General features: G+C 37.5%; 1 protein-coding gene across 1 annotated transcript; it reads right to left on the minus strand.

Annotated features, from left to right (window-relative positions):
- Positions 1-14,880: 14,880 nt before the first annotated feature.
- Positions 14,881-20,388, minus strand: CFAP161 (cilia and flagella associated protein 161). Its single transcript, XM_050903448.1, has 7 exons — positions 20,326-20,388; positions 20,080-20,169; positions 19,674-19,909; positions 18,276-18,360; positions 17,309-17,467; positions 16,105-16,178; positions 14,881-15,143 (listed from the first exon to the last, which is right to left on the minus strand). The coding sequence occupies exons 1-7, from the start codon at positions 20,386-20,388 to the stop codon at positions 14,975-14,977; spliced, it is 876 nt and encodes a 291-aa protein (XP_050759405.1). The 3' UTR covers positions 14,881-14,974.
- Between the last annotated feature and the right edge of the window lie 742 nt (positions 20,389-21,130).

A 21,130-nucleotide genomic window follows, 5' to 3' on the forward strand; every position in this document is an offset into this window, starting at 1 on the left:
CTTGGAACTATGCTCTGAAACTGTAGGAGGTAATCATATTAAAGTTTAATTTTAAAATGGTTTGGAAAAGTGTATGTGTTTTCAGAGGATTAGATACTACCCCTATCCAGTTCTCACGGAGAAATGCATTTTTCTGCATTGCTTCTTTAAAGAAAAATAAAATATTTAAAGAATATAGCCTGCAGTTACACAGCAGAGTTGATATGAGTAGAAAGGTTAGAAACAATTCTGGAAAAAAATGGACTTAGAAAAGCTAAAAAAAAAAAAAAATCCCATATTCTCTCCTTTTCATCTGGTTTTTAAATTAATTCATTTCTCTTATTTATGAAGATTAATTGCCAGTGAGAGAGATTTTGTAGATTTACAATGTGTTTGAGTAATGAATCATTTGATTTGTGTTTTTGTTTCTTTTCTGCCTCTTATAATATTGCAGGTTTAGAGAGGCCTTAAAAACTGAAGAAAGCTGCAAACTCACAAAAGTCTCTGGTCAACTCTGCTGGCTTTTATATGTGTCAGGAGAAATAGGAGAAATATTATACAGCAAACTAAAAGTGTCCTAAATTAAGGTACTTCTATGTAGAGCATCTCTGTTTTAAGTCATAATGCTGATTATTGAACAACAATAATTTACTTCAAATTTCTCATATAATTTAAAAACAAAACAGTGATGACAGTGAATAGACAGACAAAAACATACTTTGTGAAACACCTCTAGTTTTGCCTCTTATCTGTTTACTCTTCTCTTTTAAATTCTCAAATTAAAACAGTTGAAAATAGTACACACTGACATGTAAAAAGAGCTGACTGTATGATGCCTAAGTAATTTGCTACAAAAATATCACTTACCATTGCCAAGTATCTTCTTATTTAAGTCCACTATTATCATGCCTTCTTGGATATGAAATATGCAGTAGAGGCAATTCCCAGTGTGTTAAATACTTGACAAAATAATAAACGCAGTGTAACTCCACAGTGTTTGGACATTAGACTGTAACTCCTAAGCATGCAAAGTGACTACTCAATATAACAACTTTTCCTCTGCAGAAAATGCCTTGCTATTTGCCAGCAAATCTTTAATGCTTTAGATTGGGTATTTCCAACTACCGCCCTACTTGCTAGGCAGATGTGTATAAAAGAGATGTTATTTCACTGAATCAACCACTGAGATCGTAACCCTTTTCCTGTACCACAAACAGAAATGTAAAACCTCAGACTTTCCTTTTGGACTTTTACTGACTTGTGTCTGTTGTAAGAAAGCAAAACACAACTAGTCTAAGGGCTAATATATGGAAAATGTGTTAAAATGTTTTAGATCATCTCATTGCTTCTCATTCCTGCAATTCATTGGTTAACTGGCTCGTTCTGTGTTTATGTAGTTGCATGGTACACATACAACACCTAAACTTCTCACCCAAAGTTGAAATGATTCATTTATTACTTTTTACCTCCCCCCCCGCTCCCCCCCCCCCCCCCCCAAAAAAAAGAAGAAAGAAAACACACAGTGCTCATTTAACCCAAGTGAGTGAAAACGCCTTTCATAAGGTCTGCAAGGGCTTTGGGAGGTTTTTCTTTGGTGAATAAAGTCTGTGTAGTGGAGGGACAAGTTTTGTCTGAGGATGGCAGAAATCAAGCTAAAGCAGACAGACACAAACTAGGATCCTTTTGCTGTGTGAAAATAAGATAATAGTAAAGGAGATGCAAATGTTATTCATATCAGATCCCTTGAGAGGGATTCATTGTTTTGGGGAAGTGAGTGGAGGCGGGAGGAGAGAGGAGGTATTTTTGTGAGGGTTTGTAAGACTCTGCTAGTGGTTTGCTCTCTGAAATTACATCATTGGTCAACATTTATTTATGTCTTTTTGTGAGGCAATTACCCTAAATAGATAATTTGTAGGCTTTCCATCTTTTGGGTGCTTATAAATATTAGTTAATTAAATGTTATAGCCACAATGGGGAAAGCACAAGCAAAATCATGAGTGAGGGCCACACTAAGAAGTGGAAAACAGGACTGAGTAAAGACAGTTCCTCTGCTCCTTTTTCTATACTGGAGAGAACAGGGCTACATGATAAGTCACTATTCTATAGGATGTACCACCCTGATTCCTGATTTCTGATACTGGCTGTGGATCTAGTCACTGTTAGAAAGAGGGGATTACAATGGGTAACCCTTGTTCTCCTGCCTGTGTCCCAGCCATAGTATAAGTACCTCTAGCACAACTCTGATGGGACAGTGTTATTCTGCCTTTGTTCATCATCCTCTCCGGATGGGTATTAGACTTAATCAAATTCTAGCCCTAACAGCTTGTTTCAGGACCACAGCTGGAATCAGCATGTCTAGACTAGCACTGATTTATTCCTGGCTTTCAGACCTATGTGCATGCTACTATTCCATATGCTTCCTGTTAGAGAGGTAATAATGCCATTTCACAGCATAACCTTAATTTTTCTTTTTTCCTCCTCTTTTTATTGTAATTAGAATTTATTTTGCTGAGGTGGGAAAATGTTCTGCCCCTGCTCTGGACAAGACTACTGCCAGTTCTGCTAGAACAGAGCAAACTTCCAGACAAATAATACAAAGTTCACAAAGGAAACAGTTAAATTTTCTTACTGCCTTCACTGTCACAGAAAATGCTAAACACATTTGTAAGTTATATAAAACTGCATCAGTTCATATTTTCCCCTCCTGGTTTCACAGCCCAGAACAGCAAAAGGACCTTGTGACATCTCTAGGCTCTCAAGAGTTTAGTAATAAAAATAAAAATCCTCAGCAGAAAACAACACACCCTCCCACTGCTAGGCAAATGAGTTTCCCATTTTCCTCACTTATCCTCAGACTAAACAATGTTGAATTTACAAATCTGACATCTATTTATAGCAAGCACTCCACCCTAGGAACCACAGAGGTTGGTGTATATCGTTGTCCGTAATCCACAGGACAGCTTTCAACCTGGCATGTCAATTAATTAGAAGAGAAACCTCCTGCCTTAATTAATATCTAAGCAATATATGTACTGAGGCATGCTATAGCCCTAAACTGGGTGGTGTGCATGTATGGGGGAGTGTTCCTCTGCTGTAAATTAAGCTCTGATTTTAGGTTTTCTCATTTACCACGAATAGTAATTGATAATGTCAACAGCATCATGCGCTTCTATTGGCGGTCTGCAGAACATGGGGAAATGGCCTGCTGTGTAGGTACTGCAGGAGAGGCAAATTAATGGATGTCCAACAGCGCTGATAATCCTGACAGCAGACATTGAAGGAACTAAACTGTGAGCTGTGCCTGCTGTGAGGGGAAAGTGGGCTAAAAAACCATGTGGGGAGTGGTGGGGTAACTGGTGTGAGACTGCGGAAGCAGCAGAGGGTAGTTCAGATATCTAAGTGCATGAGAGGAAGGAAGGGATTAAAAGCGGAAAAATCTCAGATTAGAGTGCTAGGCTGGATTTGAGGAAGTGGGTAAAGATTGAATAGAAGGTGTTGGGTATAGGCATCAGCTGAGTCTGAGCTGGATAAGATGTGGTGCTGGATTGGGCCCTTCAGACTGGGCTCGGGGGAGAGCAGAGAAGAGGTTCGGTGAGGAACTGACCCTTTCCCTTTTTCTCAGGAGCAGCAGGGAAACGACATTCAGGCCTTGTTCTCGAAAGAAGCTCATCCACAGTCTGTATGCCACTTTTCATCCATTCATCTCAGTAGATATGACAGGTCAGTGGCTCCCACTATCCTTGTTTACAAACTGAGGAGCAGAGAAGTTCTTTAGAGAAAAAAAAAATTAATTTGAAGGATGCCACAATTCTGACACCCTTTAAAAATCTTTCACTTTATAGAAGTTTATCTATGCCCCTAAATCCCTTTTAATTCCCTTTTCCAAGTGATTCCTATTTCTTTTCAGAAAATGAAAGCAAAATAAACTAGCTAATCTTAAAATGAAGAATATTGATGTATTTGATGGTATTGGTATTATTTCCAGTGTTATTCTCCAATCCATCTTTAATATAGCCTGACATCTTGTTTGCTTTTTTGACCACTACTGTGCACTGAGCAGAAGTTTCCATTAAGCTGTCCACAGTAACGCCTAGATCTTTTTCTTGAGTGATTGTGCAACCCATCAGTGTATATGAATAGTTCAAATTGTTCCTTTCAATACACATTACCTCACACTTACCTACACTAAATTTCAGCTGCCATCTTGTCTGGTCCCTTCCTTTAGTTTTTTGGGGTTTGGTGTTTTGGTTTTTTTTTTGAAAGTTGTGGTTTTTCTAAACTATCATGTATAATTTCCCAATTATGCTGTCTCTGCTATTGCATGCTTGCTTTCCAGATGAGTAGTAAATATATTAAATTAACCCCAGTTTTGGTGTAGGTCTTGGGATCTCCCATTGTTAATATCCTTCCCAGCTGAAAATAACCATTAACTTGTATTTTTTATTTGATCTTCACTACTTTCTGAGTCATAATATTTGTCTTAGTCCTCAGCTATTCTTTACCCTTAAACATCTTATGCTATTTAAAATATACAACTAGGTTGTACTGCTAAAGTTATACTTTTATCCATTATTCTAACGTCTTTATTAAATAATTTAATGGTAATTAGCTGTTAAAACTCTGTACGGACAAGTACAGCCAGAGTAGCTATAGGCAAAGCTAGCATTTACCTAGAGCAGCAGAATGGTGGGAGAGAGAAAATCGTAATCTCAATGTGCAAGAAGAGTCCCTTCCAGTCTCCCAAGAGCAGCATGGAATAATTCACTAACAGCTGAATTCAGTAAAGAAGCTCCCAGGTGTTCTTAGCCTAACTACTGAGCCCAAGCACATTCTTCTGTGCATCCAGTCTCACTTCTCCATCTTCTCCTCGCTGCTTCCTTGACTGTGGGGGAACAGCTTGTGCTGATCTCAGACTGCTCAAGCAAAGAGAAATGAGAACAGGAGGGGGGTTGGAGGATGCAACTCTTTTTTCCAGCTAGCCCCGGGCCATCCACCCTCACTGTGGCCTTAGATGCAGGCTTGAAAACAGATGCATGTGCCAAAACACATCAAGGAGGAACAGCATCCTTACTACTGAATCAAGCATTAAACGAGCCACTCTATGTCCAGTTCTGGCATCCACTCTTTTTGGCATAGATGTTAACAAGGTGGGAAGAGTTCAGAAAAAAATTATAAGAAGTCTGAGGAGTGTGTTTTGCAGTAAGAGGTTAAAGAATTTGTTTTATTTTGTTCCAGCAGATTGTAGCAATGTGATTTCTTTGCTGTCTGTGTACATACCTTCATGAGACAGAATTCAGAGGACTGGGGTGTGACAGCAGATGCATTTGAATCAGAAATATGGTTAAATGAAAGTTCATCATTAAGGTAATTAGAACTTCCTGGAATGTTTATTCTGCTCTGTGCAATTTACCACAGCAGCAATGTACTGTTTTGGGCATAGTGGCTAATCTCATTTCAACAGTTAATACTCTCATAACCACTTTTGGGAGCTACATTTCTGTTTAGTTCTTTTTTCAAAAGCCTGCCCAGCCATTCTTATTTTGCATTAATGTTCTTCTGGATTGGAAGAATGTCATGTAGTAACTGGCAAAATCAGGTAAAATACATTCACCTCGCTAATGGTTTGTTTTCTTTACCTAAGTGAAGCTATTAATTATAACTTATTAGGTGTTGCCCTGATTGTACTCAACATGCAAACATTACATAGATTAATGAATTTTGAGATGTAAACCCAATGTACTTTTTATTCCATAACCAGTGGCTTTATCATACCAGGATCTTTTTGCAGTAATAGGAACTATATGAGGCAAACTGTTTTTAACTGTGGCAAAGGGTTTTTTTTTTCTTTTGATCTCTAAAACACTCTTTCAAGCAAACTTTTTAAGCTTTGATCAACAAGGGAGAAAAGTATCAACACAAAACTTCATTGACTGCTATTGAAGAATATAACTATGGCTATATTTGACTACTAAATTATAAAGATGATCATTGTTTATTTCTGTGGGGAAAATAACCTATAGTCACCTGCAGAAACTTAATATCATATTGGATTCTCCCCAGGGACAGATAGCTCTGCAAGTTTATATATGTTTTGAACAGCTTTAATTTGTGTTCTTCTTTTTCTCTGTAATTTTGTTTTCATGGATGTGTTTCCGAAATCTTTAAGAACTCCTTTTGTTGCCTATCAGTTCAGTTTCAACTTCATTGTCCCACCCACAGGAAGCCTGTCTTAGCCAACGATGCTGTTACGTTGCAGGCAGAAGAACTCTAGGTGATGAATACTCTCTTCATGACAGTTACACAGGAGGATTGTGCTCACTTAATTACACTGTTCATTTGGAAAAATTGCTGCCCTACCCCAGCATGTTAATAAGTTCTCTTTCATAGAATAGCTTCAAATATGTTTGAAAAATCATTATTGTGTATTTATACCAATTCTGACAACATCTTTCTTTACAATATGAACCTTGTGTTATTGCAGAAAACCTAAAATTGCTATAGGTTACATGGGCTGACCAAAAAACCTTCACCACTTGTTGGCTTATACGTAACGCTTAACTTCTAAAACCAAACAGCTAATGGTTGTGTCGTGTAACAGGCCAAATATGTGGTATAAATCAACTTTGCCTCAATTCTTTCTGTGATGAATGAACATTCTGTTCTCAGAAATAATTGCTTAGATGAAAAGGTTGCACACATCAACCATATAGTGCAAATGGTTACTCCCCAAATCCTTGTTAAGCTAATTTCACAGGAAGCAGGAATTTGTGTTGGTGTTTCTGAATGCTGTATAAAGCCTAGTGTTCAGTAGAAACCATTCACTAGTCCCAAAGTGCGGTACTGTTTAAAATCAGTTAGCACTTAAGGACAAAATTCCATAACCGCCTAACATGGTACAATCAGTTGATATATAGTTAGATATTAATTAGCATGGGACAGAGGAAAATGTTGAATTACAAGTAATTCTGGAAGCATCAAAATTTTCAATGAGCAGTGAGAACAATAAGGTATGTTGTATCAAAGGTCATACAGTGTAATTATTGAGATAGCTGCATGGATCACTTTTAAACAAATTGTCATTTGTGTCTGAAAAAGGAATGTAGGGAAAAGAGAATAGATCCAGAGAATTTTTGTCTGGATAAATTGATAACTTAATCAAAATTGATAACTTCATTAATTCAACCTGTGATATTTGGTGCCATTTGAGAGCAAATATATGCAGACAAATTTTATGGTAAATTTTAGAATGCCAAGACACTTAAGAACAATAATAACATTTTCTTTGTAATATTTCTGTGTGGTTCTTATAAGCACCTAATAAACATCCACAAAATACTTCTAACTATCTTCCTTTAGGAAAGAGTTATGCCCATTTAACAGGGAGAAATGCTGATGCACAGATATGGCAAATGAGGGATGAAAAGGCACATGATACATGTATGATAAAGTGCAGAATAGAATACCATTACCTGTATTAGCTAGGGAAATGGAAGGAGTTTTGTTTGAAACAGTGGCTGGAGATACAAAGCTCAAACATAAGGGATTTTTGGCCTGGCTAGTCTCTTCGCTTTTTACCTCTGTCTGCTATGATCACTGACGTACAATGGTGCCATAAAAGCAAAAGACAGAGTTAGTTACTGTCCCTCACCTGAGCTGCATCAATTTACCATGTACATAAGAAATTAGTCCACCCTCAATTTTTGTAATTATGATCCGTTATACATTTACTTCAGAACAGGGATAAGCATGAATTTGTAATGCCATGCAGCTATGTGGCCACCTAATCACTGGGTGACTGCCTCTTCCTCTGATGCTTGTCTCAGTGCTTACCATAGCTGACCACTTTCTTCAGGAACTGGCTAGGCCAGCGTTAACTGCACTAAGTCTGTAAGGTTTGCAGTTTCATACTCAGACCTTCCCCTTTATCCTGGTTGGCTTCCCCTCTCTAGGCAACAAGGCGGGAGGCACTCTTTAGCTACCTTTCAAGCTGCCCATTCTGTTAAAAGAGTTTGAATGCTGATGGATTCAACTATGCCTGCTTGGGACTCCCAAAAACCGTTTTACCGATACCACAGCAACCTGCTCAAATTATTAGCATTTGTTCGATTTAAGGTCTAAAAATGCTTTATTGGTCATAAATATTTCTGTACAATATGGTGACTTCTGCCAGAATTCCTGGTTTGATCCAAAGCTGGTTTACAAGTTTTGAAGAGCAAATTTCAACTATCCTTTTGGCAGCAAATTCAGAAAACACGGTAAAATAAATTAGGACCTTATCACAGAACTTACGCCACCAAGGTTAAAAGCTGGTTGTTGTAGTTATGAATTATTGACCACACAGTAAAGTGATCTAGGTCCTCTACTCAAGATGCTCTAGAGAGAATTATCACACTGACTGGCTTAGGAGGAACAAAGATCACAGCTCCTAAGCTGGCCCATCTCTAGGCAACTTTTTAGTTTCTCTGTAAGACTATGAGTAGAACCTGAGGTGAGCTGGATTTGAGGACACAATTGTGCAGCAAGCAGAAAGTGGAATGGTGATGGATAAGAAAAAGAGGGGCATGGTGAAGCAGTAAGTGTACCTAGAGTGTTATTCTGGATTACCATGTGATGCCTTGGAGCCATTTATAATTAAACCTGAATATGTCCCTGACCACTTAAGATTACACTGAAAGAACTAATTAGTTCAGGTAGTTTCAAAAGACACCAATTAATATTTTTAGATGAGGAAAGATTGTTCTCCTGCATATGCTGAACTACGTGTTATTTCTGTGTCAGCATTTAAGTATCCAGTGTGTGTATGTGTATATAGTGCCAATTCATTTTTATTTCTATATATATATGTATATTTATATGGCAAAATATGCCTCTTTTCATGGTCAGTTAAATTCACTGGTTATTTGCAAGACTATAATACATCTTGGGTGTTCTGGCTAAACTGATGCTGCCAAAATTGTCAGCAAAAAGACCGGAAAAGCTGATGAACCTTAAACTTTTCCCCAAACAACTACTCAGTTGTTTCTTCAGGATATAGAAGAGGCAGAAAGCCCAAGCAAGAGGAATGGTAGGAAACTAGAGAGGAAGGATAGAAATTGCTGTCTGATGTGGATTTCACAAACTGCTGTGTTTAATCTTTTAGAGATCCTATAACAATAATCCATGCTAATTAGCATTTTAGGAGTTTTAAGAGGTTTTCCCTGTAAAGGAAAGATAACTCAAACTTTAATTCAGTGCTTTGCTTATTCACTAGTTTCTTGCTTTCATTTCACTTAGGGATTTATTGTTTTTATAAATTCTACAGGTAACATTTTCAGAAACAGCTAAATGTCATTTTTGAAAGTGATTTTCTTAGTCAGACTAAGATCTCCAAAGGTATGTACAACCTAATTCCTAACAGTTTTAACATGAACAAGCTGCAGAAACAGCTCTTCAGTTTCTCAGGACTGGTGTCACTTTTGCAAATGGGACTTGTGCTAACAGTTGGTTAGGTATTTTTAACTAGTATGCCATATAATTAAATAACTAAATATATATATAAAAATAACTACTGACATGTATAATTCTTATTCCCCTCTGTGGGTTTGTCAGACCCACAGGGACAGCACTGTGGTTTGCGGGCTCTTCTCCTAGCAACTCCTATTAACGTCAGAATTACTTGGGCAGCTGCACCTTCATACCCCACTCTAAGAGTTTACTATTTGGCACCGTTTTATGTGTAGATTTCATATGCCTGTATCTCTGGTTATTTGCACCAGGTCTACTTCAATTTCTTGTCATCTTACAACCACTTTTAATAACAGCTTTATGCTATTACTTACTGAACTTCTCTGCTGTAGTTGTTCGTATTTGGAAAAAAAGATGAAGATACGGTCCCTGCCACAAGAAGCCTATAATTAAAACAAGACCAGCATTATAGAAACATATATACTAGCTGGCCTGTAACTGGATGGTCTGTTTAGTTTTGTTTTGACATACTGTACGAAGCAGCATTTAACAGATGTTGGGAAATTAGCTCTCTGAGCTTCTCATGTAAACATCCAGCAGAGATGCATGTGTATGAATTAATTTCATCATTGAATGTGGGTATTAATGTCATCAGGTAGTCTTTAATGTTTGTGCCTATTCTACTGCAATTTGAGTCCTCCTTGCCAAACAATATAGAAACTTCTCAAGAGAAAGCTAAGTGACTCTGTTGTAGCAATGCTTTCTAGTGCAGTACGGATTATTCTGTTCTCTTGCATAGAAGACATTGCCTTGTACAAGCCCACCAGTGAAAAAAATGAAGAAAAGTGTCAATTGTTTCATTCCATACCCTCCATACACAGTGTTGACAACAAAAACCAAAAACAAACCAAAATGGGCGGGTTTCTCTTGGTCTTTATGACAAGTGATCCCTCTCATTATAAGTAATGCTAACCTATCATGCAAATCATGTAGTGACGTTATTATGACTGCTCATATCCCTGCTGAAATAGCACACATCCAGCAAGGCGACAGGTCTTTCCACTCCTTCTCTTACCCAGGGGAATGCAGTACTGAGGATTAGATTCCCTTTTACGGCTTCCAGGATGAAGTCAAACCAGCATGAAGAGGGGAGCTAGCCAACTGTGGCTTGCCCCTCTCTATATTGTATACAGGCAAGGAAATAAGACAGGTCAGGCAGAGAACGGAGGCAAGACCTGGGACAAAGCCTAAAACAGAACAGAATTAGAAGGGAAGTGTAGCTGACAAAATGACATAGAGATTTTCTAATTTCCACTTGTATTTAATACATTTTGCATTTCACATCTGTATTTTTATTTTGTGACCCCCTTAGTTTAGTTTTCATGCATTAAAAAATCTTAAGTGTTTCTAAAGCAACAGCTATGCTTTTAAAAGAACATTTCACCCCCCCCCTCAAATTACAACAGACGCGCAATATTAATTTAGGGTGAGTGGGCCCAGATGTTATCAAAATCACCCTCTTACCTGCCAACTCCACCAAATTTTCCAGTGCTTGGATATTTTTTTCCACTGCTGTGTGGAATTTCTTATTGTAATGTTCTCTGTGGGTTTTTTTTTCTTTTTTTTTTCCTCAGATGTTTTATCCAGTTACTAAACCTGCATATGGCCGCCTCCTCTGATCAGCTGTTTGAGCTAAAACAATACTTCATGAGAATTACTGAAAAGAAAAGCAACCTCTGAAGATACTGACGTGATTAGCGTGAGGGGCCAGGGACTTGTGCTGAGTGCTAGAAGAGCACTTTATAACCACGGCAAATCAGTAAGTTTGGGCTAGATGACATGGCAGAGAAGTGATGTGATGTGAAATATGAGTTGGGGAAGTATGCAAAAGAGAGGGAAGTGAAAAGGCAGATTTAAAACTTGATTTTCATTTTCCGGTGTTACCAACGTGTGAGTTAACTAGTTAACTAGTCAGCTTTTCTTTGCTGACTGAATTCTCTGTACCTCTTCTTTACTTCAATATTGTGCTGCTAACACATGCCTGCACAGCAAAACATGTACAGATGTGAGTTCTCTCTGTGCCTCAGGCCTATGAAAAGCTCTATTAGCACAGCACTAAATCTGAACTAATGCACCCTGTCCCTCAGCAAGGACTAATAGCTCAGGATCAGCTTCATGGTAACAGCTTTTGAGCTGCCTGGAATGGAGGCAAAGTGAGTTTTATCTTCCCACAATGTACTTGGTAGAGCTATCCATACTGGGTCTAATTAGGAAGAAGCATTAAAAGCTTTCTTAATACATGATTTTGTTTTTCATTGATATGTCAAAGTGCTTTGCAAATGAGGCAAGCATCACTGTCAATATTTCATGATATGCAATACTAGGACAAGCAAAATACAGTGCCTGTCCTGAGGTACACAATGGTCAGGTCTGGAGTATCCCTACCCTATCCACTAGACCATATTGGGTCTCTAACTAGCAGTTGCAGGATTGTTCAGATTCTGTGCTAATATTCAATCCCATAATTCGTTATATTAAATCCTGTGTTTATCAATAAATGTCTACAATGATCAAATTAGAAACAGTGCAGTGCATTATACACAGCCTGATTTTTTTCTAGTTTAATACCTCCAAATCAAAGCAGAATTATGTCAATCTGTTGTGAAAATGTGCAGAATTTTAATCTCTGTAAGTTGGGGTCAGTAATAACAGTGCCTCTACAAAAACATGCATCGGTTGTCACACATCAGGTTTCATATCTTTACATAGAAAGTGAAAGAAAAAACTCTTAAAGAGAATTTCCTCTAAGTATGTTTTGGTTACAAATCACTTAATGTTCCAATTAGCTTTAAGAAGTTGATTGTATGCAATACACAATGTTCTACGTTCTTCTATCTACCTTTGTTGCTTCACTTTATTTTCCAAAAACATGATGAAACATTAATGACATCTCCCAGACCAGAATTCAAGCCTGATTTAACTTGGGTAGCTTTTGTGGCATTGTATCAGGGACTCATTTGGATTTAAACATTTCAGGTTGGTTTACATATGTAGCAATAATTGTGCTGTTTAGAAAAATGTGGTGCCATCGTGTGGACAATATTAAGAAGTGTAAAAAAACATTTTTAAAAGAAAAACTAGGTAACAGATAAATATCTGTATTCGATATCGCAAATCAGCTGAATTATAAATATGTATTTTATGATATAAGAAGTTATGCACAAATCTGGGTTCAAAACTGTATTAGGTAAGAAGAAAAACTGATAATGGAATCAGGAATTGTTGATTCAATCCTCTTTATTTTCCAACAACTCAGGAAGTCCTTTCCCATGAGCACAGACTGATCAAAACACAAAGAGTCTCCAAGCCACTTTTAATCAGCACCTAATTCCAACATTACCTACTTCTGTACTCATTTCTGTATCTGTTTATCTCTTTGGTTTTCCTCTAAGACTTTACAAAACTTGTTGTGGTACAGCCTGCATTGCTTCTCTTCCACACAAATCCACACAACTCACACAAACACTCCTATCCACAACATTAGCCAGCCAAGGCACTCTGCCCACACAGTTCTCTTTTATGCATGAGTTCACACAAAGCTTTGTTTCAGCAATGGTTTTGGTTTAAGGCCTCTTCTTGTTTCTTACATTTAACCCAGAGGAAAGAAACTTTGCCAGATTCGAAATAGCTATCCCTAATACCAATAAATGTCCACAATGGTCGAATTAGAAACACTGCAGTGCACTCACGCAGCCTAAGTTTTTCTAGTTTAATACCTACAAAATCAAAGCAGAATTATGTCAATCTATTGTGAAAATGTGCAGAATTTTAATCTCTGTAAATTGGAGTAGTAACAGTGCCTCTATAAAAACATGCATCATTTGCCACACATCAGGTTTCATACCTTTACATAGAAAGTGAAAGAAAAAGTGAAAGAAAAATTTCCTAAAAATAATTTCCTCTATAATACCCCATCTATAACAGACCTGTGAAGGTTTGCACACGAGGAGTGTGATTCAAAAACTGTCCTCTGTGATACGTTCCCCCAAAGCAAACCTGCATGTCACAGAACCATAGTCTGTCTCCTGCTCTGAGACCCTGTATGCCAAGTGCTAGTTAGCTGATTCTGCAGTCTGCTGATTTAATTTATATCGAATAAAGGCAAGAACTTTCAAAGCCTTGCCAATGCGTTTGAAACAGTCTGTCTGGGATAGAGGTTGAAGAGGTGTTTGGATCAGCCCCTTCTTTTGTGAAAGTTTAGTGGTTTTGTTTTGGTAAAACTTAAAAAGTTTTATTTGGCCTTTATGAACATTGAAATATCTTTGGAATCCTTTTTGAGAATGGAGATTTATGTAGTATTTTACTCAGAAATTCACTTACTTGGTGCAGTAAGAAATGGAATAAGTATACATGTGGCTTTACTAAATGGATATAATGGAATGTCATACATTAAGAAGATTCTCTGTGGTGCTGTTTCAGCTTCCATATAAAGACAGGTAACTCTATGAAATAATGACATCTGTTTTCCATGTCTTTGCATCTCATACTTGCTTGATTTTGTTGTTTAAGAAAATGTGAGTTCCAGCTGAAACTTTTACCATTCTTGGGCCATATTTTTCATATGGATTCTCTGGCGTCTAATTAGGTATGAACATAGACTACAATCTTTTTCTTACTGGATAAACTTACAGTGTCTTTTATTCTTTTTCTACTTTGACATTTATTTTCATGAAACTTGTGGGGCTTAATTTTCTTTGACAATTTTACCTTGCTGTCAAACTTGGTAGAAATGATTATGGATTGAAAAATTCTGTGGGTGGGAGGGCAATGGAACATGGTGATGCATGGAAAAGGCTGTCGGAAGTCTCTAGTCTGTATCACTGTACTCAAGTTCTTGATTACTTGGCATTTAAATGTTTAGAATACATGGACAAATGTAAAAAACTAAATTTATACCTTTTTTAATTAATTCCCATAAATCGGAAGCCAATCTCGAGATAAAGAGACCTCACTTGTGATTTTTTTAATAATTGGCAACATTGTGCTAGACAGAGCACAATGCTCAACAACCAACTTTCTTTCAGATGAACTTTAAATGTCAAAGTATCCCATGATAGCTTGCATGAGTTTGGTTTTCTGTGTTTTGGAAACTGTACGCTCACCCTTTTAAAAAGTGTGACACTGGTTTGGTTTTGGAAGAATTGGTTAAATACATTCTGAAAGCCAGTAATTTAGTAAAAATATATTAGATTTCCTGGATTCTGACATCTTTTGCCATCAGTGAACATGAAAATGGGAAAATGAACCCTTCCTGATTCATGAATTTTTGATGTTGTGCATGGTTCATCAAATTTTATTAGTTTTTGCCCACTGTATAACCTTGATGAGTTAATGAGATTATGCAATATTACTAACGGTAGACTTTCATTTCCACTTCTAAAACAAACACCTCTAAAACTAAAATCTGAACAGAAAAACCAAGAATCAGAATCTCATGAACCTCTGTTGGCTGTAGTCTGGGATTTTTATATTCTATGTCTCTTCACGAAACTCATTCTTTCTGATCCCGCCCTGGGTGAGGTACAGGTCTATTAATCATTGTATCGTCCTCATCGCTGGGATTTCCTGTAACTATTTCCCAGTAATTCTTATCTTCTTCGGCTTTATGGGAGTCCAGATAAGTGTGACAAATTACTTCATATTCTTTTCCAAAATAAGATCTGCAAAGTCAAAGAAAAGGGGACAGGCAGGGGGAATTAATATATATACACAAATTCAGCAAATCTGCATTATCTGTGAATTGTTCAAGGTTTTCTCATGTTTCTCTTGGCTTATTCAGAAATATCACCGTGCACTTTCAAATATCAGACTTTTACAAGAAACACAATAGCCCACTTTGTTTCCTATGAATAATTTAGGAATTTGAAATCAAAGAGAAATGCCACCTTTCTAGCTTCAGAGCTAAAGCAGCCCCATGAGTATAAGGCACTGATACACCAACTCAGTATGTACAAGCTGGTTAGGTTCTCATCACCATTCACATCACCAGTTCTCTCTGACTGAGGAAGACTCTGGCTACTTAATGACTGTTTCAGCCTCAAACTTTCAGCCCTTGTTTCATCCTCAGAAACTCGATACAAATCCTCAGTCAGATCTTGCTCAGAATTTAACGGGAAACAATTGGTATAATCCTTAACAATGCTTAATCGATATTAATTTAATGCATGCATATTGACTTGAATTGTTGGATTAACTTCAATTTGTTGAGAGATTGATTCATATGGACATAATCAATACACAGTTTTATGCAGTGTGTTTTTATTTAGTTCTGTTACTCCTTACACTTCTTAGTATACCATTTTTTCCTTCAAAAAAACCCCAAACAACTCTAATTGCTCAAGATATTCAAAGGGAGAACCACCAAGAAACTAGAGAAGGCTAGAAGCATGATATGATATGAATTAAAAAGAAAAACAAACAAATAAGACTGAGCTGATTGTCTGCAGCATCACAGTGGCACACATTACAACCCAGAAATAAATAAGGGAAAAGAGAACGTGTATTCTGCGTTCTTTTCCATTTCTTCAGTGTGTTCCTAAAGCACCTATCTTGCTTCTTACAGTAATTCTTGATGTTGGCATATCATTATGCACACCCCTGCCAGTTACATATTATTCTTACCTTGTCCAAAAGTTCCTTGGAACGGCTAAGCTCCGATTAGTATGGCAATGAGTAATAATCATTTTAGAGTTTGCCTGGAAAAAAAACAAGGGAAGACACTTGACAGACATTTTCACACTAATTTTAACTATTCTTATTCAAATTAAATGCTTTTATTTACTGCTTAGTGTAAGCCTGCATTGCTCTGTATCACTCTGAGACTGCTGTACATTTATAGTGTGGAATTTTACACCCTATCAGTTCTCAACACAACTGTCTTAACAGCTCAGACCAGCCAAACGCTTAGCCCTCAGGTCAGACACATTCTCCTGTCCAATACATTCCATTCCATTCCACTCCCTTGTGCTGGGCACTTCAAAAAAAGAAAAAAAGTCAAGCAAGTTGTAGAGAGTCATTCTAGTGGCCTGTGCCATCAGGGTAATTCCTCTTACAATTGATATTTGTCATATGAGAGATCCAGATGGTTTGGGGACACAGCCTAGAAATAGACCTTTATATTTTACCAATTTGCTATTTTTTATGCATAACAGAATTAATTTTTAGTCACCCTCATTTACCAATACTGTGAATAAAGAATGTTGTCTTTGACAATTACATAATTTTGACTGTGTTTATTAGTGAGCTGATTCATGTAAATGAGTCACAGTTCAAGGCTGTAGAGGAACAGTTATATTTGTGATATTTTGCTATACACCCAGCACTTCAGGAAGCCTAGCAGTTATGTGGAACAGGAAAATACTGCATCTGCTTAATATATTTACAAAAGGTTAAAAACCACATTTGGAAAAGCATCCACTTATTCAGATGCCTTGGTTGTTTTTGTTAATACTTTTTAAATTTAATGTACAGGAGTTCTTAATTAATCACAGCTCCTAATAGTCAAAATGGAATTTCGTGCTCAGAAGCCCTGAAAAGCAGATTCCAAGTACTGCATCCTCACAACATGATAATGTCGACCTTTAAAAAATTCTGATGAGAAAAACTGAGCAAGTCAACCTCAAAATGAACATCAGAATCTAATAGTTGTATATGCAGATTCCCTGGTTAAAGAGATTGTTCCTTCCCTCTCCCCCTTCCTAAGATTACGGGTCAGAATTTACATAAGGAAAACATGTGAGTAAAATGGACACAACTTTTTTCTAAGTACTCCATCTACTGTTTCAATTACATCTTCATAACATTTTCTACAGTTTTAATTTCTTACAGGAACTGGAAATCCTTCGTATTCAAGACGCAGCTGTGGATCCAAGAAGGTAGCTTGCCAGCAAGTCAAATAGGAAAGCTCGTCTGTCAAAAATACTTGCTGAAGGTAAGATTTTTTAGCAAATCTTATAAATGATTTATGGTCACTTGCTAGATATAACTGTAAATAAAAATATATATTAAGGACAGTATAAATATAAAAGAAACAAGATATGTAATTTAAAAAAAAATTTTTCAACACAAAAAATTTTCTCTCGGCTTCTGACAATCAGCCTGCCAAGCTAAAGCTACACATATAAAACCCATAACATAGATACTATGCTGTTGATAGACTCATTAAGTAGCTATTCAATACGCAGACTGGTGAATACTAATTTAAAATTGAATTTACATTCCAAAGATTCTCTCTCACCAAAGTGGTTGTTGAGAGAGAAGATTTTTTCAAAGTTGTGGTCATTTATTTTGAATGCATATGTAACATGTAATGTCTTATTTGCTTCTAACGTGCAGAGGGAAACAACGTTAACATTTAATAGAAATCTGCTTCCTCAGAAAGATAGAATAGTATGTTACTTCATATACCTACTATAGATTTATCTTCACAAGAAATTAAATCTTCTTATTTTGGATTTACTTAAAGTAAAAAAAAATAATCTCCCTCTAATGATGAATTCTTTCATGATTCACAAGCTAATTTTAATTTCCTTTTTTCTTTTCTTTTTTAAAATCTCCTTTATCCAGTCATTCTGGCTGACAGCCCCCTTGGCCTGCACACATGATCCTCAGGCAAGTTGCATAAACTTTCTAAATAGGTATTGCTTATCTTGATCTATGTATGATTCTGAATCTGTTCTGTAAAGCTAAGATGTTGAACCACTGTACAGCTTTATATATATATATATATATAGTAATTAAATGCACACTATTGGTATATGCTACCATTGCCATTTGCAACTTTATTGCCTTACCATTTGGTCAGAAAACCCTCCTGTTGTCCCAAGACCAAAGTTTTGCCCAAATCTAATCGGTTCACCCACTGCACCTCCATCAACACTGTTAAAATTGTAAAAAGGAAGAGAGAGACATTCAAATACTCAGCTTTACTATTCTTTTTGTTTGTTTGTTTTGGTCTATAGTTAGGTCTTGTGGCAACACTTTGTATTAAGTTTACCTTTAAAAATAGGTAAAATTTCTTAACTGAAAAGACATTTCGTACTTGACTTACTGGTTAAAATATTTAGCAGAATAGAAACAGACTGTATTGATTGCTTTTTATGATGTATTCATTAACATGCAGAGTGGAAAGATAACATCCAATGAAAAATCAATGGGTATTCAGCACTGAGGCCCCCTTTAAAATATACTTAATACAAGCATCTGAAAAATCACAGAATAAAAGCAGAACAGTGTGTGTATGTGTTTGTAACTTAACATATGTTGCTAGTAATACATGTAACTGATATTCAATCATTTGGTTCATTACATCAACATACGTGCTGGTATACCCCTATTTCCAGAATTATTTCTGTATTTTACATTAAAGAATCACTAAATTAAGTGCTAGGCTTTCTAAGTATATTCAGCATAAAAAACTTAGGTAGCTGATGAACTTAGTAGTCAGTTAATGAGGGACTCAATAGCGTTCAGTGCCAATGACTAAGATCAGACAGCAGCTAAGCAAAAATATTTTGGTTGCAGTTCTAGAAGGCCTAAATTATGCTCTTGGCATCGAAATTCTTTCTTAGGTCTAACCCAAAGTGTTTTGCTCAATCAGGATTATATGGGTTAGTTTGTACTCTTACGCACTATTATTATTGTTAAATATATGCACTCAGGCAGAGCCTTCAACTATTGAGCAGGACCCTGTTCTGTTTCTTCTCCCACAAACAGCTGGAATTAAATATGTCTTTGAGAGAGAATATGCTGTTTGGTTAGGGTTTTTTTTTAAGACAACAGAAACACTGTCCACTGCATGTACAGCAAAAGCATTGACACAAATTTCTGCTTCAGAGACCTTATTTGCAGGAGAGTGAATAATAATACTAAGTGATATTTGGACATGTTTTGTATTCTACAGCTGAAATATGACCGCATTAAAAACAGTTGCTGTTTACCAAATGATACAGTGAACTCGATTCTGTTTTCACACCAGTTCTAAGCTGATTTAAACTTCCTTGGAATTATTCACAGTAATATGCAGAGCAGAATCAAGCTTAATGCATGACCCAAGTTAAAGACTCTTTCTTAAATAAATTAATCTTACTTGAATTCATTTGTATATTAGCAAACTTCATTGCATATTTCTCAAAACAAGAGACTGAAAGCTAAAATAGTAATTGAAAACAACTCAGAATAAAGTACCAAACCTTAAAATACAAAAAGTATTTCGACCCATAGGGTCCACACTCTTGACTGCGCTCACTCCACAAGGGGCTTGCAATGATTCGGCCGAATACATGGATATTTCATCCAGATTAATTGCCAAAGTCAGACTGCCGCACGCTCCAGGGAAATTCTCCACCGAGGATTTGTTGTCTGGGTTCAAAAGCATCACAGTGTCTCCAAAATGAACAAATCCATCCTTAGATACCGACAGCTGTATCTAAATTAAAATATACATAATTTTTTACAGAATTATCTGAACCTAATATCAGAAGTATTTTAGCACATAAAACGCTAATCCATGGCATTCTTAATGCATAAAGAACACTAATAACAGCTATGCCATTCTATATGGAGTTATAGAGGATTGATACAATCTTTAAAAATTACCTTCTTTAAAAGATTATCTTGAAGTTTGTTTATTTTCTGTATTAAAAGTTCTCCTCGTTCTCTTCTATGCATAAAATCCCTCAAGCGGTCCTGCTTGCAAAGGAGAGAGGGGGCAGACATGTTACCCAGCACTCACAATCTCAGGTTTAAACTGAATTTAAATTAGGGGCAAACAGCGTGAGGTGAAGAGGCAGGCGAGGCCCCCCGGGAGCTAGAGAGGAGAGAAGGGCCCGGCTCCACCACTACCTCCTCCAAACACGCGTCCTCGTTCCAGTTGCCGATCAGCACCCCGGGTCTGTAGGCGGCCATGGCTGCCGCCTAGGCCGCACGGCGTTCGCCGTCGCCATGGCGATCACTCTAGCTAGCGATTGGGCGCTGGACAGGCAGAGCCCGCCAATGAGCGGGAGCGAGCGTGGGGGTGGGGGCGGGCTCTTTCGGCCCAGCGGCGGCGCGGCCCAAAAGCTGAGGGAGGGAGCGTGGAGGGGGCGGTCTTCGGGGGAATCCTGAGGGGGGAAAAAAATGCAATAAATGTTAAAAACAGTTCAGGTAAGCCGACTGCCCCTCCTTGGGCATGCCCAGCGTGGGTGGGGTTAGTGCAAGTGGCACACTGGCAGACAGGAGCAAGCCTCTCAAATTTGTGCCCTCTTAGGAGTACCCACCAGACGAAGATCTAGCAGGGAAAGGCCTCTGCAAGTAAAAAAAAAAAAATTAAGAAAAAATCCATTTGGATTCCCTTGTGGTTTTGCCCAGTCTGACACGAGCTCTGAAAGCAGGAGGCCTGCTTTCTCCTGGGGCAGTTCGGCTGAGCCCCTTGTCTTCCTGCAGGGATGTGCTGAGAGGGCAGCAATGCTGCTGGGCCCAAAGCAGCTCTTCGTCTCCTCACGCCTGTCTGTGGGGTTTCTGATCACCTGGCTCAATGCTTACACCTTTTCAGGCATCATTGTAAATGAACGTACTTCTGTTCCTGGTTCGGTTCAGTTGTGTGACGGTATAGTTGCACAAATGGAAGATGCTGAAATCCAAGAATTTGAGTCAAGCTATAGTCTTAGTG

The sequence above is a fragment of the Gymnogyps californianus genome, chromosome 11 (assembly GCF_018139145.2).
Source record: "Gymnogyps californianus isolate 813 chromosome 11, ASM1813914v2, whole genome shotgun sequence".
NCBI classification, from domain to species: Eukaryota; Metazoa; Chordata; class Aves; order Accipitriformes; family Cathartidae; genus Gymnogyps; species Gymnogyps californianus.